Source organism: Anas acuta, chromosome 15 (genome assembly GCF_963932015.1).
Source record: "Anas acuta chromosome 15, bAnaAcu1.1, whole genome shotgun sequence".
NCBI lineage: Eukaryota > Metazoa > Chordata > Aves > Anseriformes > Anatidae > Anas > Anas acuta.
The window spans coordinates 6,169,792-6,196,430 of record NC_088993.1 but is presented as its reverse complement, the minus strand read 5'-3'; the positions used below and the strand labels follow the sequence as shown (position 1 = coordinate 6,196,430).

At 59.3% G+C, this 26,639-nt stretch overlaps 1 protein-coding gene across 2 annotated transcripts in view; it reads right to left on the bottom strand.

The window, feature by feature from the left end:
- Positions 1-11,215: 11,215 nt before the first annotated feature.
- NTN3 (netrin 3) overlaps positions 11,216-26,639 on the bottom strand; it is a 28,452-nt gene continuing 13,028 nt past the window's right edge. For both annotated transcript variants that reach the window (XM_068699316.1, XM_068699317.1), the window contains exons 3-7: positions 24,374-24,562; positions 18,416-18,565; positions 17,689-17,742; positions 12,861-12,935; positions 11,216-12,755 (exon numbers count right to left, since the gene is read on the bottom strand). In XM_068699316.1, the coding sequence (XP_068555417.1) occupies positions 12,427-12,755; positions 12,861-12,935; positions 17,689-17,742; positions 18,416-18,565; positions 24,374-24,562 (797 nt within the window). In that variant the 3' untranslated portion in view covers positions 11,216-12,426. The remainder of the gene's footprint in view (positions 12,756-12,860; positions 12,936-17,688; positions 17,743-18,415; positions 18,566-24,373; positions 24,563-26,639) is intronic.

The window sequence follows — 26,639 nt, the reverse complement described above, 5'->3', positions numbered from 1 at the left end:
TGGGGGGGGAGCCGTAGGAAGAGGGAGGGGGCGCTTCCCCTCCTAATTTCAATAAACTAAATGAAAGGGGTGGAAAATTGGTATTTCATGCAAAACTTGGCAAAGGTTAAACCACTTCCAGATGCTGTCTCAGAAGGTTTTGCTCCAACCTGATCTGTTGCAGATAAAGCTGTAGACGCCCCTGCCAGATATTGTGTTACACGCCAGTGGTGTTTCCAAGCGGTGCTGTGATCCAGTCGGCATTTTGGGCTACGTTGTGCCATAAATGGAGCAGGAAGGACCCAGCAATATCCCCACGGCCGCAGGCCTGGCCTGGGGTACGCCGAGCATCCCTCAGGGGCCTGTGGGGTGGCCACGCAGGGGCAGCTTGGTTGTGGCCCCGGAGGAGGGGACCAGGCACAGGACAGCTGCTGCTGGATTTTGAGGTTGGGGAAACTGAGGCACGGCCAAGCCAAGGCTGGAGAGGGGCTGCCAGCCCCAGCAAACCGCCTCTCCCCTCCTCTCCTCGCTGTGCTGGGGAAAGGAGCCTCCTTGGCCAGCTCCGGGCTGGCACACCTGCCCATCGCCAGCGTTCCTGCCCCCTGAGTCTGCTTCCTGCCCCCCCTGCCCGCCTTTTCGCCCCCGCTGCCTCTCGGCCTCTGCTTGTTTTCTTAGAAGGCGGCTCCTGCACTCACCGAGCCCAACAATTTCCTGCCCGGGCGAGCGCATTCCTCTCCCCCAGTGCAGGTCCCTCCCGCCGCTTCCCCACCTTGGGGCTGGATGCTGCCGCCAGAGCAGCCTGGCCCCGTGTCCTCCCCTGCCCTCCCGCTGCCCTGCCTCAGTTTCCCCAGCTGCCTGTGGGTACCGTGGGGATGCAGAGCCCCCGTGGGCTGCGTCAGCCTCCTGGGGAATTGGGGTGCGCCGGGGGGTGCCCCTGTCCCCTGTGGCGGTGTCGGAGGGGAAGGGATGGCTGAGTGCTGCTGGGACCTGGGGACCAGGAGGATCCCAGCCCCAGCGTTGTCTCGGGGCATGCTGTGGGGGTTGCAGCAGTGCTGGTGGCACCGGGACGTTTCCAGGCACCCCTGGTGTCCCCTTGCCTGTGGTGCTTGGGGGTGAAGCGGTGGCAGCAACAAGGTGACCCCTGAGGGACCCTCCTGCCCTGACCGGTGACACCTTTCCACTGCATGAGCTGGGAAAACCCTGGAGTGATGGTGGGAAGGTCACCGAGCACAGCCAGGGTGGCACCGGGGGCACCCAGCACAGCAGGGTGGCACCACTCGGGGCACCGAGCCTTGGCACCCGTGTGGGGCTGGTCCTGCTGGGGTTCGGGGGGCAGAGCCCGTTGGGTGCCCCCAGGAGGCCACCACCAGGTGCCTGGTGGCCCGGGGGAGCAGGCAGCGTGCCCGGGGGGCCCTAATGGCTGGGGCTGGGGGGTTTGGGGCAGGGGTGCACACCGGGGCCGGATGCGCCCTTCCCTCTGTGCACTGCCAGCGCAATACCCACCCATGGCCCGAAAAGAAAGAAAAGCCCCAGCCCGCCTGTCAGGAAACCTCAAATCAGGGCCAATGTTTTCGAAAGGTTTTTTTTTTTTTTTTTTTTTTCTTTTTTTTTTTTCTTCTCCTCTCCCTTTTAACACATCTGCCAATATAATCTGACCTTTTCCAAATAAATAAAGCCCGCGCGCTCCGGCTTTGATCCCGCGCTCCAAATTTTCTATTTACTTAATTGGCCCATCCAAGGTCTGAGCGAGCCGCGGGCCGGCAGCTGCCGCCGCCGCATTCCTGGGGGCTTATCGCCCCCCACTCACCTGGTTGTCATTACCAAGGGGCCGGCTGCGCCCCCGCCACGGCCACCACGGCCCTGCCCCAGCCACCCTGGGGGCTCCCCAGGACCCTCCCCGCTTGTGGGGTGCCCATACTGGGTGCCGGCCCCGTTCCCCTGCCCCCAGGGCTCTGCTGGCCCCATCCCCGTTGAGGGTGGGGGTTTTTAGGGGCAGCGCAGGGAGGGATGCTCCTCGGATGGCTGGAACCTGATGCACTGCACCGAGGTGCTTCTGTCCCCGTGCAGGTCACAGCGTGGTGATCCTCCCTTCCGTAGGGACTGTAAATGTCTCCCCCCGGTTGCAGGAGGGAGCGCAGAGCTCCGTGCCATGCGGGTGCCCAGAAGAGGCCACTCCTGAGCAGTGGCCATCCCTTTTTGGCCAAATAACTGCACGGCAGCGGGCACCAGGCCCTCCTGTGCAGCCCCTTGGGGACAGCCAGGATGGCTGCGGGTCCACGGGGAGCACCCCCGGGAAGTCGCTGAGGCTGGCAGAGCTGGGGGGCTGGATGGTGCCAGGGAGCTCTCCCAGGAACGGGTTTTCCCCTTGCCCTTCTGCTACACCACAAAGCCAGGGCAGAGGAGGCTGCTAGACCCCGGGAGTGGGAAGCGTGAGGTAGCTCCTTGCCCTCTGCTTTTATTTTTTTGGTCCAGGAAAAGGAAAGATGTGCAGGAAGGGCTGAGGGCAGACCCAGACATATTTCTTGCTGCTGTGTTTTTCCTCCACGTACCGGCCAAGCTCGTCCCTGCTCTGAAGAGGCAGAGGCTGCTCTCTCTGCCTGTGGTTTCTCAGCTTCTCCAGGCGCTGAGCACAGGCGGTGAGCACGGGCTGAGCCTTGGGAGCACGCAGCGAGCAGGGTGGGCACAGGCACTGGGGCATCCACAGAGCCCCTGGGGGGCTCGGGAGGCGCTGGGCTGTGCTGTGCTGCTGCTTTCTCGTGTGCTCCTTCACCCCTCAACACCCCCAGCTCACCTCTGCTGGATCTGGTTCTGCTTTTTCACACCGTGCATCACAATTTATGAGCTGGGGCAGCTGGTGGACGGAAGGGATGTTGTGCTCCTGGGCATGGCACGGTCGGACACCCCATCTCGGTGACGCATGGGGACCATGGCACAGGGCCATGGGCTGTGCCCAGGACCCTGCAGAGGAGCAGGAGGCCACTTGGGGAGCAGAGGGCTCCTGGGCACTGGCTGATGGCTGCCTCCAGCCCTCCGGTGTCACCGCCACCGCCAGCACCTGCTGGGGATTCACAGTGCTTGGAGGGGACGTCACCCTCTGCTGGCTTTCCCAAAGCGCTTCCTTTTTCTCCCCATCCATTCCCCTCCTGCCCAACCACCTCTGGAGCTGGGATGAGTCCTTGCAGCCCGCTCACACCGCTCTTAGTGGCTCCCTGGGTGAGGAGGGTGATTTGAGACGAGTGACCTGTCCACGGGCTCCGTTCTCTGGGGAAGGGAGGCGTGCCCATGTCCTGTGGCTCCCTGACATCCACCTGGCCAAATGGGTTCACCATGGGGCTGAGAAAGCTCTGTGCTTTCTCTCTGTGCTCCTTGCTGAGCCAGGCCCGCTGCCAGAGATCTGGGATGGCCTCGCTGTCCTGCTGCAGCTGCATCCTCAGCCCTGTGAAACCTCCCCGGCTGCCTCCTGCGTCGGCTGGCTCTGCCTCACCCGCCCCAGGCAGGCACCGGGAGCTCACCCAGCCCCTGTGGATCCCTCTGCCCGGGGGGGTTCCTTGCGTCCCAGTGACCATCTCAGCCTGGCTATGCCTCCTGGTGACACCCAGCAAGGCCCCGAAAACCTCCCCTTCCTCCAGGGGGACGGTTCGGGGAGGCAGTGGGGAGGGAAGGGAAGGGAAGGTGGTGTCGGGTGGGATTTCCACGTCTTACATGCTGACATTTCCCAAGTAGAAGCCAGTCACTCAACATCTGGCCGAGAATATTGCATCTTGCTTAAGAGCAACTCCAGATGTTCCCGAGACCTTTTTTTCATTATTTTATTTCTTTCTTTCATTCTTTTCTTCCCCCCCCCCCCCCCCTCCATCCCTCCCAGCCACTCTTGACTCACTAAATCAAGGGAGACAGGCTTTTAACTCTCTGGAAAGAAATAAACGACTCAATGGTGAGATGAAACGAATTCTCTAGAACCGTGTGAGCAGATGTGTGCTGGGGAAGGGCGAGGGGGGGCAAGGTAAGGGAGATCAGCGCAGAGAGGGGCACGTGCACGTGGCATTCCCTTTAGCAGGAGGTGTCCCAGCTGGGGACAGAGCCACGGTCTGATGGCCAGAGGGATGTGCAGCCTGCTCCCAGTGTGCTGGGCTGGTAGAGGCAGGGCTTGTGGCTGGAGGGAAATGGGGAAGGGACCGGTTCCTGCTTGGCTGGGTGGACTGATGATCTCTCCAGCGTAATTGGGTCCAGTTCTTACCGCCTGGAAGTGGCTGGGAGCCGAGGAGGTCAAGAGAAGGATGAGTCTGGTATGTCGATGACGCTCATCCAAAGAGGTGATTTATCATCGCTGATGGGAAGGGGAGAAGGAGCAGCCAAACAGCAAGGAACTGGGGAAAAGAGAAAGTGTGCTGGGAGGAGGGGAGAGGTCAGGGGCGAGGGAGATGAGTAAGGGAAAGGTGGAGGAGGGTGGTGGGAACGTGGAAGGAAGACCCGGAGCTGCAGAGACATCTGTGCATTTCTCTGTCGTGTTTCTTGACTCCTGCTGAGAAGCTGTCCTGGTCAGCCCCGCAGCACCGGTACCGACCCCGTGCTGTACAGGAAACAGTCTCAGACGCCTCTGATGTCCTAGACCTGCTCCATCTCTTCAGGTGGAGAACCGCTGGCGTGCAGCCTGTTTGCCATTACCCACACAATCCCCTCCCGAGCCACCAGCCCTGGCTCCATCCGTCTGTCGGAGCTGCCTTGCCGAGGTTTGAGTGCTCCCAGGCTCTGCCAAGCTCACCCCTTCCCTGAGGGGCTTTGTATGCTCCTTAAAAAAAGACTGGAGGCTTAAACCATCGACTTTCTTCTCTTCTGTCATCTCCCAAGTTACCCTGACAAAAGGCGTTGTGGGGGGAGCACCAGACGATCTCACCTCGCTGCCTCTCCCCTCAATTCACGAACCACTGCTGGCAGCCAGGAGGAGCGATGGCATTCACCTCGTGGAGGCTGGAAGCCAACCCAAGAGAGCTCATCTCAGAGAAACACCCCGTGAGGAGGGAATTAGGATGTCAGAACCCAGCTCCACCTCACTCAACCAATGCCAAAACCCAGCATTGACCCAGGAGCAACCAAGGTCCGAGCACCTCTAAGGCAGTGCTCAGTACCCAGTGCCAATCTGCTCATACCAATGTCTCTGCGAGGCTTTGTGAGGCTGATTCTTCATCTGGTGAAGGTCAAACCATCAAGCATGAGGGGTGCTTCCTCTTGCTTAGGCTCCCTCATGGCTATGACACAAAAGCTTCTGTTTTTTTGGGGGAGTTGATGCTCAGCATAGCCTGGCAGTCGGGTCTCCGAGAGGTCTGAGGGCTGGCACCCTGGAAATGAGAACAACCGCAGCTGTGAGGAGAGTTTTCATTGTGCTGTACATCAAAAACCCTCTGAGACCTTCTGCCTGGTGCTAAGAACTGCTCAGAAGATGATAGACAAGGTCCCTTTGGGTCTAAAGAAATGAAAGCCAGTGCCCAGCTAGCACAGAGCTGATAACACAGTTGCGCAGAGCAGCTGGGCTTGTTCCTGAATTAACTCTGGAGCTCCTCAGCATCCAGCCCAGAGATGGCCCCGGGTGGGCTCGCGGGGTCCTGGACCTGCAGGTGGTCTGCGGCTGCTGGGGATGTGGCTCTGAGCAGTTCCAGGCTTCCTGCCCCGGACCGGGGGTCTTGGCTCCTGGCTCCCGGCTCTGGAGAGCGAGGCTGAGAGGCCATCCTGGCTCTCAGAAGGACCCGCGCTCCGAAATTTTCCAAACAAATCACTCGGATTATTTCTAACTGACGTTTCTTGGAGGGCTTTTCCTCCTGCCGGAAGGGAACGACTTGATTTACTCATTTTTCAAAAATTCCTGGGGAAGTTCTAACTTCTGACCGCTCCGTGGAAAGCTTCGCCCAGCTGAAAGCGGCACCCGCGTTGCTCCAAGCGCTCCCCCGGGACCACAACCCCAAATCCACCCCACCTGCCCTGGGGGAACGCACCTTGATGGGAGGAACTGGGCTGCCAGAGCTGAAACCCAGCTGGGTGCTGGTGCCAGGGGGGTAGCAGTGATGGGGACAGCCCAGGGACAGCCGTGCCATGGCCCCATTTTTGGTACCACTCTGGCTGGAGCTTGGATGGGGATGCGGAGGGCTGGCACCTGTCAGCTCACCGGGAGGGGACAGGGCAGATGTCACCTCTCTGTGAAACTCAGGTGGAAAATATATATTTTCCAACCATTGCACTTCACAAAAGGAGCTGTTCATCTACTTAAAATATAGGTGACAAGTACAAAAGGCATTTGGCATTGTAAAGCAGGCCAAATCTTCAGGAGATCGAAGATATATGGTATGCAACCGAGGCCCAGCTTCAATCTGCTTCTACGCTGTAAATTCCAATTACATCATGCCGCCTTGTTTAAATACCGTGAAACCTGGCTCATGCCCTAAGTATGTTTTATATATTGCCACATCCATTTGAAATAGATGGGCAATGTGTTTTACGGCACATGTGCAAATATCTCCGTATTTTTCCATCTGGGGGTTTATGGGATCTTTCAGAAAATTAATAATGGGGCTCGGAGGAAATGTTCGACTCGGAGGCAGTAGCGGAGATTTACGGCCTTCCTGGTGGATGCCAGGGAAAAGTCTGAGAGCACCCGGAGCAGACAAAGGCCCGCGGTTTCGCCAGGCGCTCCCGGAGAGCTAATTTGGCTTAACGGACGGAGGAGCCGGGGAATTTCCCCGTGTGATCCAGCAGGTTGCTGGAGAGGGATTTCTCGGGAGGCACAGAGTGGCTGGGGGTGGGAGGCAGGGACCCAGCCCTCAGCCCCCGGGCACAGCACGTGGCTGGGCTGTGCTGCTCCGGAGGAGGGCTCCGTGGGCAGGAACCCACCCCAGGCACCCCACAGCTCTGCGGGGATCCCCCAGATTCCCCAGGATGCTGCACGTGCCGCTCTGAAACCTCAGCTTTCCTCCGAGCACCCTTCTCCCAGCCTCCCCGGCACCAGGCGCGCTCTGGGAGTGCTGCACCTCCCCGGCCCTCGCGATAAACAAAAGCCGCTTATTTCCCCTTGCGTGGGTCCTCTGCGGGGGAAGCAGTGGGTGGTGTTTATTTGGACAGCAGAGAGGCCTGTTCCCCCAGCTTGCTGGGTAGTGCGCGCTGTCCAAGATGAAAACATCGGCCGTTTATTTGAGTCTCGCGCTGGCTGTGTAAATACAGGGCTCGCTTCGGCAGATGCCGGCTGGCGGCTCTGCGGAGCGGGGCTGCTCCTCGCATCCCCTGGGCAAGCAGGGCCACCCGGCCCTACACCCCACAGACACGGGCAGAGAGAGCTGGGGACGGCTGTGGCCGTGCTGTAGGGTCAGAGCTGTGTGGGGCCAGGGGTGAGGAGCATCCCGCTTCCAGCATCCCGGAGCTGGCAGAGCGGGGAGCTGCCCGCAGGTCTGCCTGCACCCACGCCGCCCTTTTTGGGGTGTCCCTGTCCCTGGGGACCACGAGGACTGCTCGTCTCCTTTGCCTCGTCCTCCCTGCTGCAGCCGAGGTGGGAAGCCCCGGCAGGGGGGAGCCGGCGGGTTTCTCCAGATGGTGCCCCGCTGACCCCAGCCGTTCCCCATCTTTGGCTCTTCCTTAGAAAAACACAGCGCAGGCCAGCTCATCGATTAATCGTTTCCTCATGTTCCCCCCGCGCGGATGCCGTGGGAAGCTGCCTCCCCGTGCCCTGCCTGGAGGGGGGCTCCCCCTTTTTGGGGTTTGCTTCCTGGGGCGGCTGCACTGCTGCTTGGGGATGGCGCAGGGCGAGCTGCTGCCTGGCCGAGGCAAGGCAGATGGGTGCCCCGTGCTCAGCCACTGAACTGCACCCTAAAAAGGATGGCTTGGATGGACAAATTGGTGAACAGATGCATGAATGGCACGGTGATTAATTCAGATGGAATAAATGCCCTGAAAGCTTGTAAAAGTGCCCCGTGGAGCACAGCACCTCCCTCACCGCTCGCCACCCACTCTTTGCGCTGCTGGCAGTGGCTGGAGCTGCCTGGGGGGCACATCCTGCCCTGGTCCCTGCCTGCAGTGAGTGGACACCCAGAGGTGTGCTCAGGAGGCAAATCAGGGAGGTCGATGAGGCTTGTGGAGGCCACAAAACGTGGAGAAAGAGCAGTGCTTGGTGAGGGGGGACACACAAAGCGGTTAGTGCCAGGGGCAGGGCGGAGAGCCCCCGCGGCACCGTGAGCCACGGGCACTTGTCGCAGTGCCACGGGAGCCCAGCCACCCCTGTGGGTGCTCAGCAAGGGGCTGAACGATGGCCTCACCCCTGCTCGGACACACAGCCCCGGGTGAGATGCTCTGTGCGTTCATCCGTGCGTCCATCCGTCCGTCTGTCCACTGCGGCTGGGGCTCAGCTGCCAGCACTCACGCGATCTCTTGTGACTGGAGCTGGCTGGAGAATATGGAAAAAAAAAAAAAAGAGCATCGAATTTTCTCGTAGTATTCTCACATTTTGCTTCTTTCCTTGGCCAAATTCCGGGTTTCCATGCAAAAAATGTCCATCAGTGTTTTGAAATGAGAAAAATTTCAACCAGCTGCAAAATCCAGTCCCAGAGCAGGGGAAATCTTGCAGACTTGGCCTCTCCTGGAGACGGTTTGCCCCAGCTGACTGCAGCAGGCTGGGAGAAGCCCAGGAGTCTGCTCGAAGAAGCGCTCGTGAGAAAGGTGCTGGGCCGCCTTGGCGCTGGCTGCATTTGCAGATCTTTTACTGAATTCATTATTTTTTTCTTCAAGAGCTGTTTTGGAAAATATGTATCTTCATTCCGGAGAGGCAGGTGCCCGCTGCAGTATCCCTCGCCCAGGCAAAGCAGGTGGCTGCTGGCTCTGTCCAGCACGGTTTCCCCCGCTGCCACCCCAATCCCCTGGCCCAAGCCACCTCCTTTTTCTGCCCCAGACGGAGCCACCCCAGCCCCGTCCTGCACCGATGCAGCTGGTGTGAGCCAGCCTGCCCTCGTGGCAGCACGGCTGGGGGGGCAGCGCCTCGCTTGACTGCTAATTACCCTTTTTCTCTCCCCCCCCCCCCCAAAAAAAAAAAAGCAGTTAATCCTACTGGAAATTTGGCTCGATTGTTCTTTGTTTTAACTGTGGCTTGGTTTAAATATTAACATCACGAACAGCAATGAAATAATTACATAAACCATTAACGATTATATAAAAACAATACCTAAATAAAATAAACAGCGAGCGATATCATTAGCGTTCCCGTTTTCCTCAATTATGGCTCTTGGAGTAAAGGAGAGGAAGACGGAGCAACATGCAAAGAGTTTTCCCAGCTGCTTCACCCCCGGAGATGCAAAGCCCTTTGGGTTTGGGATAATTCCAGATGCTCGAGCTGCCGGAGGATTGGAGGCGGGCGGGTGGGTGGGTGGGGGGCTTGGGGAGAGCCCCCTCCCTGCCCGGTGAGCTCAGAGAGCAGGAACGCACTGGTGGGGGCCTCTGTCCCCTCTGGTGACCCAGTCCTGGTGACGTGGGGGAGCTTTTTGGGGCCACTTGTGCACATGGGGCCAGGAGCCATGGGGTGCCCCGCGGTGTGCCCGCTCCAGGGGCACGCGAAGCAGGGACGAGGTTCGGGCAGCTCTTGAGGAACCTGGGGGTCAGCACAGCCCCGACCTGCAGGTCTGGGTTAGGGGCACAGGGACACCACAAACCCCTTGGCTCCACAGATCCTACAGAGAAGGCACAGAATTAGGTGGTTGGTGCTTATTAGACTGGTGTTATTTAAATAACTGCAGTAAAATAATGAAAAACAAACATATGAGTCTTGTGTATGTTATGCTATTGTCCATCGCATTTTCTGGCTTTTCTTTGTACATATTACACACGGGTTTCATAGGGGCCCCAGGTGGTTACCACACTACACATCTCAGCAGCCCCAAAAGGCCAGCAGAGCCCTCCCAAACCTGCACGGGGGTCTCAGCAGGACCCCATCAGCCTCCTGGGTCTGCCCCATCCATTCACAGGCTTGAATTATGAACCAGGTGGATTTGGGGGACAAAAAAATTACGTGGCCATGTGAGGGTTTACACGCACACCTCAAAGCAGCCCTGGGCAGTGCTGCTGCTCCCCAAGCACCCACTGGATCCTGACCTGGGGATACCTCCAGCCACAGCCGGTGCCACCGGCAGCACCGAAGTGGTTTTGGGATGCGTGGTGCAGAGCCCAGCAGGACACACACGAGCTACCCTGGCAGATGTCCCATTTGGTCACCACTGGATGCGGTGGATGAATGGAGGGAAGAGCTGGCTGGGTGGATAAATCCCAAACTGCAGCCACCAGAGCAAAATCCTCACTTTGCTTTAAGGACTGACTCCATGGGAAGAGGATTCAGGTGCCAAGGGAAGCCCCGGAGCCTCCTGCCCTGCTGGATGTGCAGAGGGGGTTTTGGGGAGCACGAGCACTTCATGCCTCTCCTGAGGGCTGTGTGGGCTTGGAGGATGCATGGCCATGGAAGAGAGGACCCAAGCAGCCCCCAGAGCACCCTAGGGTGATGCTGAGCCCTGTCTGGGGCTGTATGGGTGACCCCAATGGGAGTCCCACAAAGCACAACCAGAGGTTGAGCCCTGACTCCTGAGCTAGGACCTCAGGGTGCCCCAGCCAGGGCAGCAGCTCTGCTTCCAGGGCTCCTTGGCACAAGCAGTACCGTGAGGAAGAGGAGGGCTGGGTGGCCCATGGAGTTCAAGGGACATCTTGTGGCAGAGACTGATGGCGTGTGACAACCAGAACAAGTGGTACCAGGGACAGGAGGGTCCCCTCGGCTCATCCAGAGCAGGGAAGGAGGCTCTGTGCCAGGAGCATGGCACAGGGTTGGACCACACAAGCCCAGGTGGTCCCACACACCCTCTGCCTCTCTGCTGTCCCAGCTGTGGTTGTGCCCTGTGAGACCACCCCAGCATCCAGGGAACCTGAAAGATGGCCCTGCTGGGGGGAAAGCTGGTCCTGAGCATCTCTGAAAAGCCACCGTTAGCATCTCCAGCAGCTTCAGCAAGTGCCTACATCCTTACTCCCCAAACTCCCCTGTCTTGACTACCTCTGGCCTATGCCGGTCTCATCTGCTGCAGGCTCCAAGGGACTCATCCCTGGGACGGGGAGTTTGCTCACCATATGGTAAGTCTCAGACGTGTGAAACATCCTCCTAACACACTGGAATATTGCAGCGTGGGCTGAGCCAGTCAGTGATCCTAAACAAGCAAGGCAAGGTCTGCAGTGAACCTATTATTTCCACGCACGTTTATTATGCCAAGACCACTACAACCTCGACATGGGAAGAAACTGATGTCTGTTTGAACTGGAGACTAATACAGTATGAAGAAGGAATAACAGCTTATTGAGGTTGGACAGCAAAAGCTCTTCTCTCTTCCTGCTGCTCTGCCTCGCACACCTCCTCCGCCAGCCCTGGCCACAGCCTTGCTTCCCAGGAGGACACACAGTCAGGCCCTCGGGGATGCACACCGAGGTTGGCAGTCTCTTGGCGTCAGCTCAACAGAAATGGGTGGAATTAGCCCGGTTGGTACCGGCTGAGGATGTGTGTCCACAGACCTGGGTGGAGCTCGGTCCAGATGCTGGCTCTGGGCAGCCTGTCCTCTCTGCCCTGGGTCCTGCTGGCAGGGCAGGTGATGGGCAAGCTGAGCATCTCCAGGATGTTCATTTTGGGCCACCAGGAGAGGCAATGTCTGTGCCCTGCTCCCCGGTGAGCTCAGTTTTGTGGGACTTTTGCCACCAACCCTCCAACAGGGCTGTCTTGCCCCAGGGCACTGCAGCTTTGCGTCGGTCCTGCCCCGGGCGGTAGCACCGGTCCATGTAAACCTGAGGTCCTGGAGAATCAGACCTTGAGAAAAGTCCTCCCGGTGGAGCTCCTGGGGCTGGCCTCTGCGGTGTGGGGCGGTCTCCACCCGTTCAGTCCATACGTGCACTGGGATGATGGAGCAGTCTGGCCTCCCAGTGCTGCTGCGCAAGGAAAGGGGCACGGAGAGCTGGCAGCAGAGCGTTTCCAGCGAGCAAGGAAGAGGCAGGCCCTGGGCACCGGAGGAGGGAGAGCCACGAGCTCAGACAGCAACACCTGCCAGAAGATTCTTTTCAAGGCAAAAAAAAGGACAGGAGGGCGAGGAACAGCATGCCCGGAGCAAGGAACCAACCTCTTCAAGCTCCCGCAGGCAACAGGCACCTGTGCGACCCCCCTCGGCTTTGCTCCTCGTTAAAGGTTTGTCATTACTGCATTACTTTTAATACACTCTTAGAGAAGAAGACCCACACACACACACCCACGCGTGCACACGCACACCCAAAGGGGACCGTTGCCAAAATATACACTATAGACAGAAGAGTCCGTTCACACTATATATATGTACAGCGTCTCTGAGCGCAGCCCGGCAGTGCAGAGCCAGGATGGGGCTGGGGCTGGGGCTCGGGGCGGGCAGCAAACCCTCAGGGCTTCACGCACTTCCCTTTCTTCTCCCGCCGCTGCAGTTTCCGAAGGCGGCGGGTCCAGGCGTCCCGCCACTGGATGACCAGGCTGTTCTTGTCGGCCATCAGTCCCGGCCGGTCGGTGGAGTTTTCGCTGATCCCCATCACCAGGTACTTCTTGCTGATCTGGATCTTGGGGCATTTGCAGGACAGGTCCTTCAGGTGGATCCAGAGGAAGTTGTCGCCGCGCTTGACCCGCTCGTCGCGGCACTTGTAGACGGAGAGGATGTTGATGGTGAACTTGGCCCAGTTGGCCACCGTCTCCATCTCCAAGATGTTCACTTGGACCACTGAGGGGACAGAGGGAGAGGCAGGGTGACAGGGATGCACCGCCTGGGGCGAGGGGGAGGCTGCAAGCCCCTGATGGGAACTGGGGAGCAGGAGGGGGCCCTTACCGTAGTCCTTCTTGCAGTACTTCTTCATGTTAATCTTGTAGTTGCCTTTGGCTGGTTTGCAGTAGGAGTCGCAGTCTGCAGAGGAGAAGCAGAGGGGTAAGAGTGAGGGTACGAGGCACGAGGTCCTGTCCCACCACGAGGAAGGGGCTGTGGGGGTTCCCCAAGACTGTGAGCCAGCCCCAGGACTCTGCTAACAGCGGGGGTTTCCCTGAGCCTCACTGCAGCCCCACAGCTCACACGGACTGGGGAGGGCCCTGCTGAAGCCCCCATGGGCAGCCCACCCTGAGACCCGCTCATTGTGGGACCCCAAAACCCCCCGAAGGATTTGGGGACAGGGGGAGCCAGCAGGCAAGGTCAGTGCCAGCTGCCCTCGGACTGACCGGGCACGGCAGGGAAGGTCACCACACCATCCTCCTGTCCTCCACAGGAGCAGAGAGCATCCCTCCCTCCCCGCAGCATCCCTTCCTGCTGCTCCCCAGGCTCCAGGAGAGGCTCATGTCCTCATGGAGGCTTTTTCTTTTTTTTTTTTGTGCATTTCTAAAGGCCCCAGATTTGCATCTCAAGCAGAGGGAGGGCAGGCCAGGAATGCCTCTCTCCTTCTCCCCAAAGGCTTTGATCCAACAATCGCCCGAAGCAGCCCAGTTCTCCTCCTTTCTTCGCCCCTGCCATCTTCCTTTGAACATCTCAATTTGTCTCTTTCCAAATGGCATGTTTTTTTCTAAGCCCATCTTTCTTCCTTTCTCTCCCAGGTTCTCTGTCCGGCTTGGCAGAGCCGGCCCCAGCCCCGGGACGAGCGGGCAGCCTCTGAGCTCTCTTTGTCTGCGGGTTGCCACAGCGATGGCTCGGGATGGAGGCGGGGGGACAGGGGGGGAAACAGCAGCACCCGGTGCCAAGGGCAGGAAGGGGGAAGAGGGAAGAAAGAAGCCCAGGAGCACAAACTCGTCCCGAGCTCTGCTGCTCCCCTTTCTGCCCGGCTCTTTCACTGGGGACTTTGTGCCGCCTGCTCCAAATTTGTCAGCGATAGAAGGGGCTCAGCACGGAGCTGATTCCTGGCAGAGGGGGGCTCAGCCTTGCTTTTCGGCTCAGGCTCCACTGCCAAGCATGTCACCACGTCACCCCTGCTGCATCGCCCCGCTGCTGGGCTGGCACCGCCACCCTGTCCCTGTCCCCATCCCTGTCCCTGTCCCAGCAGGTTACCCCAATCCCCAGCACCATGGGTGCAGAGAATTACCAGGACCACCTGCCCTCTAGAGCTGAGCCTTTCAGTACCAGCATGACTTTTTAATGCCCCGAGCTGTAAAGTCATCTGGGGGGGCAGAAAAGATGTTTTGTGGATTGGAGAGGTTTTATTTTAAAAAAGAAATCAGAAGGGCTCCAAGGAAAAAGAGGGGGACATAAAAAAAAAAAAAAAAAAAGAAAGGAAAAAAAAAGGAAGGAGGAGCAGCAGGAGTGATTAATAGCAGCATTCTTCTTGCAGCTCGACAGAGTGCCCAGAGTCGTGGCCACATCCCTGCCCACGAGCCCAGCGCGGGGACAGAGCTGGGGCCATGGGTGGCTGTGGGGACAGAGCCCGGGGCCACGGCACGCCGCGGCCGGCCGCACGCAGCATCTTCAGAGAGGGGCCACGCTTTGAGGTGCCTCTGAAGAGAAAACCCCGCTGGGGGCCGCTTTCAGCTCCTTGCAAATCTGCCTAGAGCTGCCCGAGCCAAGCTGCGTTTTCGCAAGGACACGCAGGACCATATGGGCTCGCCGTCCCCCCTGCTGCTGGAGACGGGGCTGGGAGCGGAGCCACGGCAGCAGCCAGCCAGCGCCACACAATGCAGGGCCAGGCGGCGAAAGCAGGCGGCCGCGGGGCACGGAAACCCCACTGGGGCCAGCCCCGGCCACGGCCCTGCCTCGGGTCCCCAGCTCCTGGGCAGAGGAGGGTGGCAGGAACCAGAGCTGGCAGCACCCAGCAGCAGGACGGGGGCTGGATCGGTCCTGAGCTGAGCTCAGGGGGTTGGTGATGGAGATGTGGGAGGGGGTGATGGGGTGCTGGGGGGTGATGAGCTGTAGGACAGCCTTGGCCAACCTGCCAGCCCCCCCCCAAGCCCTCCCCTGGCTCTGTGCGCAGGAACAAAGGAGAGGAATGAAAGAGGAAAAACAATAACTGCCCTGGGCTCCCGCGCATGATTAACATCATAAAACTGTGATTCTGAAGAGCCGGAGACGGTATGTGAAATTAACGATTTGGGATTGTTTGGGGACATTTAACCTCAGCTTTAGGCTGGGGAATATTTCTCAAAGATAAAACCAATTTCTGCTCAATTTATGTTGGGAAAAAAAAACTGAGAAGACCAAGTAACTCAAGGCATTTGCTCCCCTTCCCTGCCTCTGCACACAGAATTCCCTTACCACCCGTGGGCTGGGTGTAGGGGACAGAAATGACCGTGCCAGGGGTGCCGGGTAGGGTCTCAGCCCCACACCCCTCACCAGGACAAGACCATGGACCACGGTGGGCCCCATCCTCCCACTCCCCATGGGGATACCCACTACCAGGGCATGGGCTGCTGCTCTTCCCACTGCGTGCTCTCCACGATGGCAAAACTGCCAGGAGAAGCTGCTAGCAGAGGTTCTCCTGCTACTGCAGTTAGTGGAGAGGCTGCTTTCACGAGCACCTCCCTTGTCCCAGAGCATCCCTCACCTTCCCATCTCCCCTATGTGGTGTTACACGTGCTAAAAAGATGCAAAAAGATCCAGTTTAACCCCAAAAGCTGCCCTAAGCAGCCTAAGCAGCCAGACCTCCCCTCCCAGCCGCCCTCCTGCCCACCTCTCTGCCATGCCCAGAGCTTGCGGAGGGGCCGGGGGCAGCAGAGGCTAGGAACGTGTTCCTACACCCCCTTGAGATGCTGCTGCAGCCCTAGGACGTGCCAATTCCCCGCTGAGGTACCGCTGCAGCCCTGGGACAGCCCCAGCCCCAGCCGGCAATGGGGCCCACACCCCATCCCGTCCCACGCCTGCGCGGGGGGAGCACAGGAGAGGCGGTAGGTTTGCACATCTGGTTTACTTCGCCTCGCCTTGAAAAAAGAAGGAATATTTTGTTTTAAGAGAGATGTAACTTAATTAGGTGTTACGGCTACAAATCTTTTACTGCTGACTTTGAATTCCTTTAAAGACCTGTTTTGCGCTCCACTAGTTTTGTTAATCCTGCTAACGGGGACCGAGATTTTTATTTTTTTATTTTTTTTTCTCTAAGTGGAAAATATTTTAGAATAATAACAATAAAAATTACAAGAAATGGACGCGGGACGTTTTGCTGCCGAGCGAGTCCGCGCTTGGGCAGGGATCAAAGCCGGACCTCAGCGGCTGCGAGGGCCCGGGGAATGCGATGCAGGGGATGGGACGACGACGCCAGCGCAAAGCCCAGATGCAAGCGGGGCCAGCAGCCGGTGGGGGGGGGAAGCACCTGAGCAGCAGCAGCCCCGAACAATGCCCCCCTGTTCCTGCGAGCGGCTGCAGCCTGGCACACCTGCTGCTGAGCACGGGAGGGGAGCGGGCTCCGGGGATCCCGGGGGGGCCAAAGAAGGGGGTGCGGGCAGCGGGTAGGGTGCGGGGTGTTGGGTGCATTGCTCTGGCCAGCCCCTGGCTGGGTTTGATCCCCCTGAGCAGGTCCTGCAGGACCCAGCCTGGGTCCCTGGAGAAGGCTGGGGGCTAAGCGAGCTCCTTTGCGTTAAGGATATTTGAGCTAGAAGGCAGAAATCTTAAAACAACAGAGCCACAGATAAACCTACAGGCGGTTTAATGCAGAGCTGCTCTGCTAAAACAAAGTAAATACCAGGGTCGCTCTCAGGTGGCATTTATTTTTATGCAGCTGGAAATATCAGGCACAATTCTAAGAATATTCCTACTTATACAGCACTGGAGGGGAGTCACCTTGATTAACTCTGCTCTAATTGTCACTCTCTGCTTGCAATAAAACTGTCCAAATCCCCTCCAATTTCCTTTTCCCAAAGCCCCTTCTACAGTATTCCCAGCTCCCAGTCAGGATCGCCGTGGCCAAAAAGCAAAAGAAGCCAGAGAACAGCCTTGACTTCACTTCCCTCCAGCCTCCCTGCCAAAACCAGGGGAAAGGAAAGAGAAATGCCTGTGCCCTGCCCCTGGCTTTTCTGTGGGGGCTGAGTGCTGAGACCCCAAAGGTCCTGGGTGCACCTCCTGGTCCCTGCAGGAGCCAGGCACAGCCCTGCTGCTCACCACCCAAGGAGCAGATATGCCAGGGTGATGTGGGGATGGCTGGGCTGTGCAGGGGGTAATGGGGAAGGGAAGAAAACCCCGTTATTCCAGCTCAGACCTGGACAGCTTCTCCGTGCCTCGACAGAGCATGTCCCATGTCACCATGTCCCTGGGGAGACTCGGTGACCTGTGCCTGGCACGGGGCTCCTGAGCCAGCCCACGGCCACTCCATGGGCATCCTCTCGACACCCTGCCCTCAGATATTTATACACACTGATAAGGCCTCCCCTCAGTCTTCTCTTTTCTGGGCTAAACAGGCCCAGTTCTCACAGCCTGCCCTCATACGACAGCTGCTCCAGTCCCCTGAGCATCTTTGTAGCCCTTTCCCTTCCCAGAAGGGACACAGAAACCCCTTCCCTGAGAAAGCCCTGGCAGGTCAGCTGGTCCCTTTCTAGAAAACCACAGGATCTCCATTTTTTTCACTAAAGGCAAGCTGGTGGCTGGCACAGTGGGTTTGGAGAGCTGTCTTGGCACTCTTGCTGGGTGTCTGGAGGGAGGAGAGGGGGCATAGGGGGATGTCCCTGGGAAGGGCTGGGGGCAGGGGGTGCAGAGCACTTACCCGCAGGCGCCTCTGTGCTGGTGACCAGGGAGGTTGGGTTGATGGCAGGGATCTCTGGAAGAGAAAAGGGGAAGATGTCTTAAAGAAAGGGGTCCCCAGCCCCGGGGGACTAACCCAGGGCAGCTGCCCCCTCCCAGCCCAGCCTGGGGCAGCTCCTCTTGTCAGTACCCCCGGGTGGGACCTGCCCTGCACGGGGCCTTCCAGCCCTGGCCACTTTTCCGAGGGACTTTGGGTCTGTCTGGAGCCAGGGAGGGCTCTGGGGATGAAACGCAGGCAAGAGCCACCCGTAAACACGGTGCAGAGGGGATTTTGTGGATCACCTCCAGGGAACTTGCTAAGAGAAACAACAGATTGGGCGAGCCTGGCCTGAATATCACAGGCCATAAAATACCCCTGGAGATACCCAAACCAAGCTTAATAAACTGGGACAAGTTGAGACGCTGACACTGCAACCCCAAGAGCCTTGAAATGCTGCTGTGGAGGGGACGGATAGTTTAACCCCTGCTGCCACCTCCAACAGTGCTAGTGGGTGCTGCAGGGAGGGACACCGTTCCTCCACCATTTGGGGTAGAAGCAGATCCACTGAAGAACAATGCTTTTACGGTGGCTTCAGCGCACTCAGGACCTGACCATGCCCAGCCGTGTGTGCAGGCGGAAAGCACAAACCCCAGGGGATGGATCCAGCCACCCTGCCTCGGCCGGCACCCCAGCCCGATGGGGGACTCACTGATGCAGGGGGCCACGGGTGAGCGGCTCTGCTGGAAGCCCTTGGCGCAGCGGTTGCAGGTGAGGCCGGTCACGCCGTCCTTGCACGGGCACTGCCCCGTCGTCTGGTTGCAGGTCTTGCCGGCGGCACCGACTGGGTGGCAGTCGCAGGCTGGGTGGGAAGAAGGAGGAGAGGCTTTGGTTACGCGGGAGACAACGAGTGGCACAAGCCCAGGGCTCAGCCGTGGTCCCCTTGGGCAGCCACCAGGCCCCAAGCAGCCTCCCTGCCTCTGCTGAGCAGGGTGGGCAGGGAAACAGAGGCAGCATGAAGGAGGCAGTAGAAGGAGGGCAAGGGGTCCCCAGCTTGGCCTCCAGCCCCCACGGACAGTGGTGCAGGGCTGAGCTGTGGGGAGAGCCCACGGGGGGGAGGCCCTCCGAGCTGCTCCCCCATGGAGCTGAAGCAGCTTGGAGGTTCTGCACAGCCTTGGGCCTTGTTTTGGTGCCAGGATGGTGTGAAATGGGTCTTCTCAATGCTTCCCAAGCTCACGAGCCCCAACACCTGCCCTGTCTTCTGGAGGAGCCCGTACTGTTTGCTGGAGGACGCTGTCCCTACGACTTTCCACCACAGCCTCTCCAGGGGACAAGCTACACCTGACCCGGGTGGAAGCTCATTTTCCACCCTCAGGATGGATCTGAGGTGGCTCATGGTCACACCACAGGCTCGTAAGCTGGATGACAGACCCACCAGGGCTTGCCCACGAGGAGGGATGTGGGAAGGAGAAGACAACACTCAGTCGGGAGAGGAACTCCCATCTGCCAGCCCAGGGCTGGGCCTGGCTACGAGCTGGAGGAGGTTATCTTGGCCTCCATCAGTGTAAGAGTTGAACGTGATTCCAAAGCAAAACAAAAACATCTCCCCCCCGCCTGCCCCCGCAGCCCCTCGATGTTATCGTTTCCCTAATTTTCACCAGATGGGGCCGGTCACAGCACCGCGGCACGGCTCCCCGGCCTTCTCCTGCACGGTGAGAAACCAGAGCAAGCGGCCTCTAATGGGGACCAGATGCCGCGCTTCTTATCAGATCCTGGCTGGGGCTGGAAACGGACGTGTTTCTGACAAGGATATTTTGGGGGCTCAGCTGTGATAACAAATGGCAGAGAGCGAGAGGGCCTCGGCGTGGCGTGGGGAACACAGGGCCTTTCTTCAGCCACAGCCTGGGCTCCTGCCGGGGCAGCCGGAGCCACCAGCACCTCCACGGGTGCCGCGGGCTTGTCCAGCTCTGGGGCAGACACCTTGTCAGCCCCGCGGGGTGAGATGCAAAGCCAGCAGCAAAGTGCTGGGGCCAGGCCGTGGTGCTTGGCAGCTCCCCGTTGCTCACACGCAGCCTGCAGGTTCCTCCATGCTGGCTCTGCGGGGTCTCGGAGGACGCAGGTGGCCTTGACGAGCTGGCAGGTGTGGCTGCTCCTGGAGAACGGCCACCACTTTGTCTCTCTTCAGCCAGCAGAGGCTTGAATATCTGTCAGCGAGGCTGGGCACGGGGCGCCGACTTCTCTCACCAGCACCTGGCACAGCCCCGCTGCCCGAGAAGGGCCGTGGCTGCCAGGTGAGCGTGGGCATTGCCGCAGGCAGCACGGTTCTGCCGTGCACACAGAGAGAGACGGTCCGTGCCCTAGAAAATTTACGGCCCAAGGCATGTGTCCAGCAAGGATTTATGTAAGTGCTTAGCTTCACACGTTGTGGATAATCTCCCCGGCTTCGGCAGTGTATTCCCGGTGTAAAGTTTAAGTACATCCATAAATCTCAGCTCAATCAGGATCCAATTCATCTAGTGGGATCCTCCTCGTGCTGTGAGGAGGCTTCCGATGACTTGGCCTTTTACCTGGATCAGCAATCAAGCCAGCTTCGTGCATACCAAGACCACAAGAGACGGCTCTGTCCCAGAAGATTCCTTTGGGAGATGAGTTTTGCCGGACAAGCCCAGGCTCTGGCCCTCGCTGTGCCCCCACCCCACCACTTCCCGGGGTCCCATGAGGGCCGACTGCTGCTTCCAGCTATGGGGCAGCCCCGTCCCCATCCTGTGCTGCTGGCTTTGTGCCTGCTGCCCACGCACGGACCGTGCTGGGTGCCAGGATCCAGCCCATGGTATTGAATGGTGGAGGGAGTCACTAGCCTGGGGCTTAAGTCATTGAGCTCTATTTGCCAGAAAGCATGTCTTGCACCTAATATTGCGGGTATTTTTGCTTCTTAAGGCTTAGCTGCTGCTGCTTCACCGGTTTTCATTGGAGAAAGCTCACATTTTACAGCTTTGTTTAAATTACGGGGATTAATGCACAGCCATTCTTTATTTGACTTTTCAATTACCGCCGCTGGATTAATCCCGCAGGTTCTGCGTTTTCCATCCTCCCAGCTTTTCTGCGTGGCGGCACCCAGCAGTGAGGCTGGCTGCTGGCGGCTGGTGGCCGGAGCGATGCTCGCCCCTGCTCGCCCCCAGCTCGCTGGCCGGGGGCCAAGAGCTCCACTTGTGTGCTGCGGGGGGTGTAGGGGTGTGAAATCTGAAAGCTGAATGTTTTTGTGCCCATCTTCAAAACCTGGGCAGACGTTGCATCCTAGCAGAGACAAACTGTTTGGACAGTTATTTAATAAAACCATTTGGGTTTGTTGAAATCTGTTACAATGGTTACTGGTCCCTGGGCTAGCATTTCAAGACCTGAATATGAGCTGAATTTCATTCCAATGTTTTCTTTCGCTGGGCTGCTCAGCTGCTGCCCTGGACCAGCACGGCAGTGCATGTGGAGACCTTTGCTCAAAGCCCTGGGCTGCAAGGAACAGCCTCCTCGCAGCCTCCAGCTCTGCGTGCGCTTTCCAGATTTGATCTCCTTGTTTTTCCTTCTCTCCCTTTCCTTTGCAGAAGGATGGCTACCTCGAGCTGCAGGTACACAACGCATCTTTGGCAAAAATGAGCCCAAACCATCCTGTCGCAGCTCCACTGCGCGGGGCTGGCAGACCCCGGAGGATACAGGATCTGTGCCAAGGAGCTCCTGATCCACACCAATCCACCCCTGCGTTAGCACGAGGAAGGGGGGAAAATGTTCTCTGCCTTGCAGGGGAGGGACAGTCGGAGGAACAGAAGCATGAAGGATTTTATTATTAACTTGGATCCTTGGGGTAGAGCCAGGAGCTGGCTCTACGGAGCCAGGGCACTGCTCTACTGCAAGATCCTCCTCAACATATGCCCCGTAGCGGGGGACGGGCTTTGTGCACATGTTCATCTGGCTGGGCTGAGCCTCTGCAGCATTTCAAAACCACTCGCGAGCCCTGCCAGCCCTCAGGAAGCGGCACGCACGGCCTCGGCTGGCAGGAGCCTGCCTCTGGCTTGGCACAGGACCCGCGGGAGGGGTTTTCTCTGCAAGGGGGGCCCTGCCGCAGCCCCCCCAGTCCTCTGCAAAGCTTTGCTTGCCGGCTGGGCGAGGCTGGGTACCGCTCTCCCCTGGGTGATGCCTGGACACGGCAATGCCCGGGCCTCAGCCAGGGGAAGAAATGCATCAACCTCCTCCTGTGGCTTGGTTACTGCGGCCATAAAGTGGTCGGGCACTCAGAGCCCTCGTGCACCTGTGTAATCCTGCATCCCCGTGGCTGGAGGGCACTTCCCCCAGCTCCAAGCACCGCAGGAGGAGTGGGGCATTCCCCTGCAGCCCTGGCACGGGACAGCCTCTACGGGAGGCTATGGGCAGACCGGGGGGAAGCGCTCCACAAACCTGCACCCAGCTCTCACACCCACACACCAAGGCTGGGCTGTGCTCAGCTGCCTTCCTGTCTCCAGCATCTAGCCAAATCCTGCTTCTTTAACTATTTTTTTTTCTTTTTTTTTTTTTTTTCTTTTTTTTTTTTTTTTCTTTTTTTTTTCTGTCAGTGCTCTCTTCCCTGGTTGGAACAGAAAACGGGAGCTCAGTGCACAGGAGAGGGTGGTGCTGGGGACCCCAGCCCCAACTGGGAGGGAAAAGCCTGCAAGGCTTCCACTTTACCTGGGATTTTATCAGGCAATTATGGTAGAAAACTGGAAGGAGATGGACACCAGGGAGGCCAAAACCCTTCCTTTGGTGGGGAGGACCATTCCAGCCCACAAAAGATGCTCGGTGAGGTGTGGCAGAGGCAGCACTGCCACCCTGGTGCCTTGGTGCCCATTGGGGTGAACCGTCCCTGCCCCAAAGCCCTGGTACTTGAGCAGCCCCATGCCGAAATCCTGGTTTCCAAATCCTGGTTTCCAAAACCTGGTTTCCATCCTGGGTGCCCAAAGCTCCTGTTGCTGCCACAGGGGCTGCAGGGACTGGTACCGAGCAGGAGCAAATGCAGCCCCATCCACAACCCGGCTGCGAGGAGCGCACACGTGTGCCGGGCTGAGGGGGGGCTTCGCCGCGGCTCTGGTTCAGGCAGCCCCCTCTCTGCCCCTCCGGAGGAAATGACTCAGGGCTTTTCCACGAAACCACAGGCTGACAGGCTTGCCGTCTGCCTGGCTGCTCCTGCGCACGGAGATCGCTCGCCTGGGGATGTGGGGGCACCCCCAGGGACGGGGGGTGCTGAGCGCAGCGCTGGCGTGGGGGAAATCCCGAGGGAAAGGGTGATGGTGCTGAAGCAGGAGCTGGGCCTGCTGCCATCCGTCTCGTCCCGCAGCCACTCAGAGTCACGGCCTCGGTCAGTGCCACGACTTTTCTGCAAGGGAGCTGAATTTCTGGAATAATGGGACACTGCTGGCAGCGAGAAAATTGGGGGCTGCCCCCAGTGTGCCCAGTGCTCCCCAGGAGCAGGGCGCAACCTGTGTTGGGGTGGCACAGAGCCTCGGGGTGTGCAGCTTGCCCTGTCTCCTCCTCTTCCTCTCTCCCACTGTTCCCTGGAGGATGCTGGCACCTGGCGTGGCTTTGGGACCTGGCTGCTACTTGCCATGAGCCCTGGGAACCAAATTCTTCACTTCCACAAGGTTGCTGCCCAACACCAGCTCCAGCAGCCATGTAGGCCCTACATAAACACACACAGACAGTGCTCGCCTGCTCTGAGGGTGCTTCATAAGCCCGGGAAGGCCCCGTCCCCGTGACACCCTCCCTGTCCCCAGCACACGCAGGGAGGCAGCTTCCACTGCTATCTGCACGGCACGGCGCTGGTGCCAGAGGGGAAGCTGCACTCCCTTCCGGGAGATACTTGCAATCTCAGCTGGAAAAAAAAAAAAAAGGGATCAGGGGTTAGTTCCTGGCCTCACAGAAGCCGTGGCAGAGCCTGCTGGCGGGGCCAGCGTGTCAGCCTGCGTGCCAGCGGTCCGGGGGGGACGGTCAAGGTGTTTTGTCATCTTACGGTCTCTGGTGAAACCATTGTTTGGAGGCTCCGCAGAGGAAAGAGGATGGACAGAGAGATAAGGCAGGCCAGATGGGAGAGGAGAGGTTTGGGTTTGGCACTGGCCAGGATCTGTGAGGCCAGGCTGCATCTCTCTGGCTCCGGGCTGGCTCCGGGACAAGCCGCCCTGCCCATCGGTGCCTGGGCTGTGCTGCTCTGCACCCCCAAAACAGGCCCAGAGAGCCTCTGCATCACCAAAACCTGTGCCATGGGGCCCTGCAGAGCAGCAGGGAGCTGGAAATCACCACCAGCATCACCCCGGCCATCCGAAGGTGAAGAAACACGGCAAATCCTTTAGTGAAACAGCCTGAAGGCATCCACACATATCTACTACGCTGGGAGTCTTGGAGTCAGAGACCAAATCCCAGCAAATCCCAGCACGCCTCCTCCAGCATCTCTCCAACACCAACCACCGGTGGCTGTGCCCGCAGTCACCACAGGGCCAAGAGGCCAGACCCCCACGGCGTCGGGGGCTCCCCCGAGCTGCCTGCTCCTGCTGACCATCCTCCCCATCCCTTGCGGTTCTGGGAGCCTGCAAAGATGCTCAGCTCGCACCCATTCCCTCCCCGGTGCCCTGGGGGAGGCGGAGAGGTCCTGGCTCACCTTTGCAGGCCTTGCGGTCCGTGATGGACTTGCTGAGGTCGCGGTAGAAGCCCTCCTTGCAGTAGTGGCAGTGGCGCCCCGCGGTGTTGTGCCGGCAGTTGAGGCAGACCCCTCCGCTCTTCCTCCCCGACAGCTTGTACAGCTCCATGTTGAAGCGGCAGCGCCGCGCGTGCAGGTTGCAGTTGCAGGCTGCAAGGGAAGGGGAGGGTGAGGCAGAGGTGCTGCCAGGCAGGAGGAGCAAACAGCACCCAAATCCCTGGCGAGGAGGGGGCGGCGGGGCTGACCAAAACGTCAGAGCCCACCAGTCGGGCTGCGGGCCCCCGCTGGGCTCCCCGAGGTGGGGAGTAGGGCAGGCAGGGCTCGGCACAGCCGGCCCCAATGTGCCGTCCAGATGTGCAGCATCCACCACCCCATGGGGCTGGGAGGTCAGCGCGGAGACGGGGCACATGTAGGGACGGCACACAGGGGAGACCTGGCTGAAGGTGGGACGGAGGGAGGGGTGCCACAGGAAAGAGGGTGTCCAGCAGCACCAGCTGGGCACCTGCAGCCCCGCTGGCTCCTTTTTCTGTCCCTTTTTGGGGTCAGTCCCTCCCCAGCAGCCCGAGCCCAGCCACCAGACCACCCTCCTCGTGCCGCGCTGCTGCAGCCCAGCACGGAGCAGTGCCGGGTGCCAGCCCCAGCCCCAGCAGCAGAGCCCCCAGGCTGCGTTTTTTTAGGGCTCTGCCCTGCGTGCACACATGAAAACACGCACAGGATCCCACATAGTGACACGCATGGACACTATGCAGGTGTGCACGAGCACAGGCGCACACACGCTCACGTGCACGTGTGCGCACACGCAAATTTGGGCACGTTCCCTCACGTGTGCACACATCCACGCCTGCAGCACAAGCACGTGCACGAGTGTGCACGCTCACACGTGCACATTTGCACATTTGCACATTTTCACAAGCACAAACATGCATGCCCAGATGCTTGCACGTGCCTCCCCCCCACCCCCACGAGCGCGCTGATGTGAACACACACACGCACACACACACACACGTTATTTCTTTCATTAGCCACAGGAACCATGAAGAACCCTCCCGCACCCCCCCCCCCCCCCGCCCGATTCCACGTGTGTGAGATAAAAAGGAAAAGCAGTGCCAGTTCCTGTTTAACACTCTCACAAAAAGATAATGGGAACAAGATTTCCTTCAGCGAAACGTGGCGCCCGCCCCCAGCCCCCTCCCCGCGCTGGTAAATTGAGGCTGGGTGAGAGTTTTTCCAGGCGTACTGTGAAATTCATTAACATGTCAGCCCAGATTTAACTGCTGGGCCTGCTTGTCGTTTGTGTGAAGTTTCCCCCGCTCACCCCCCCCGGGGCCGCCTGCCCACCACACCGCCGGGAGCACGCTGAGAGCTTCAGCCCGTGCAGATCAAACGGCCGCCGGCCGCCTCGCCCCCCACCCCGCTTGCCCAGCCGGAGACCGTGAAGCAAACCCCAGCCTGGGAGCCCTCTTGGAGGCTTAAAGGACTTGGGCAAAAACCCGTTCCCGGCCTCGGCACAGCCCTGCACCCTCAAACCTCAGCTCCCCCGAGTTACGAGATGAGTGTAAAAATCACACGGAAAGCACAAAAGCGATGCTTGGGCAAGGCGGAAGGTGCCTTTTGGGGTTTGCGCCTTTTGAGGTCGCTTTTTTCCCCAGTGCTGGTGGGAAACGGAGACTTTTTGAAGCAAGTTCTCACACGTGGCTGGATGCTGAAGAAAGCAGAAAGAAGCTGGGTGGTGGGGGTGCTGCTGGCGTGGGGGGGATGCGGCTGCGCCAGGGATGTGGTGTGCAGAGGAGCAGTTTTGGGGGCGAAGGGGCCTCGTTCTTGCCTTGCTGCACTCCAGGAAGGAAGCGCAGTCGGGTGGCAGCTCTGCTCCCCACCACGCAGGGTAAGGGCTGTGCCCCCGCCAGCTCCCCGCACCCTCCGGGGAAGCGGAGGGGATGTGAGGGGTGGCAGAGGAGGAAGGTCGGGTAAATGATTCGCCACTCCCTCGTCACGGGTCCCTCTCTGCCCGTTTAATTGGTGATGGAGTAACTGGCCCGGCCTTTCTGTGTCGTGGCTGGCACAGCCAGGGGCTGGCTTGCTGCCCGGCTGCCCCGCTGGCATGTCCCCACCAGCCCCAGGGCCACCACCGGGCAGGGGGGGCCACCAGGAGCTGCCCTGAGGGCACGGGGGTGGCAGGGGTTATGGGGGGGGGGGTCAGGACGGAGATTTGGCTGGGTTTGGCCACGCC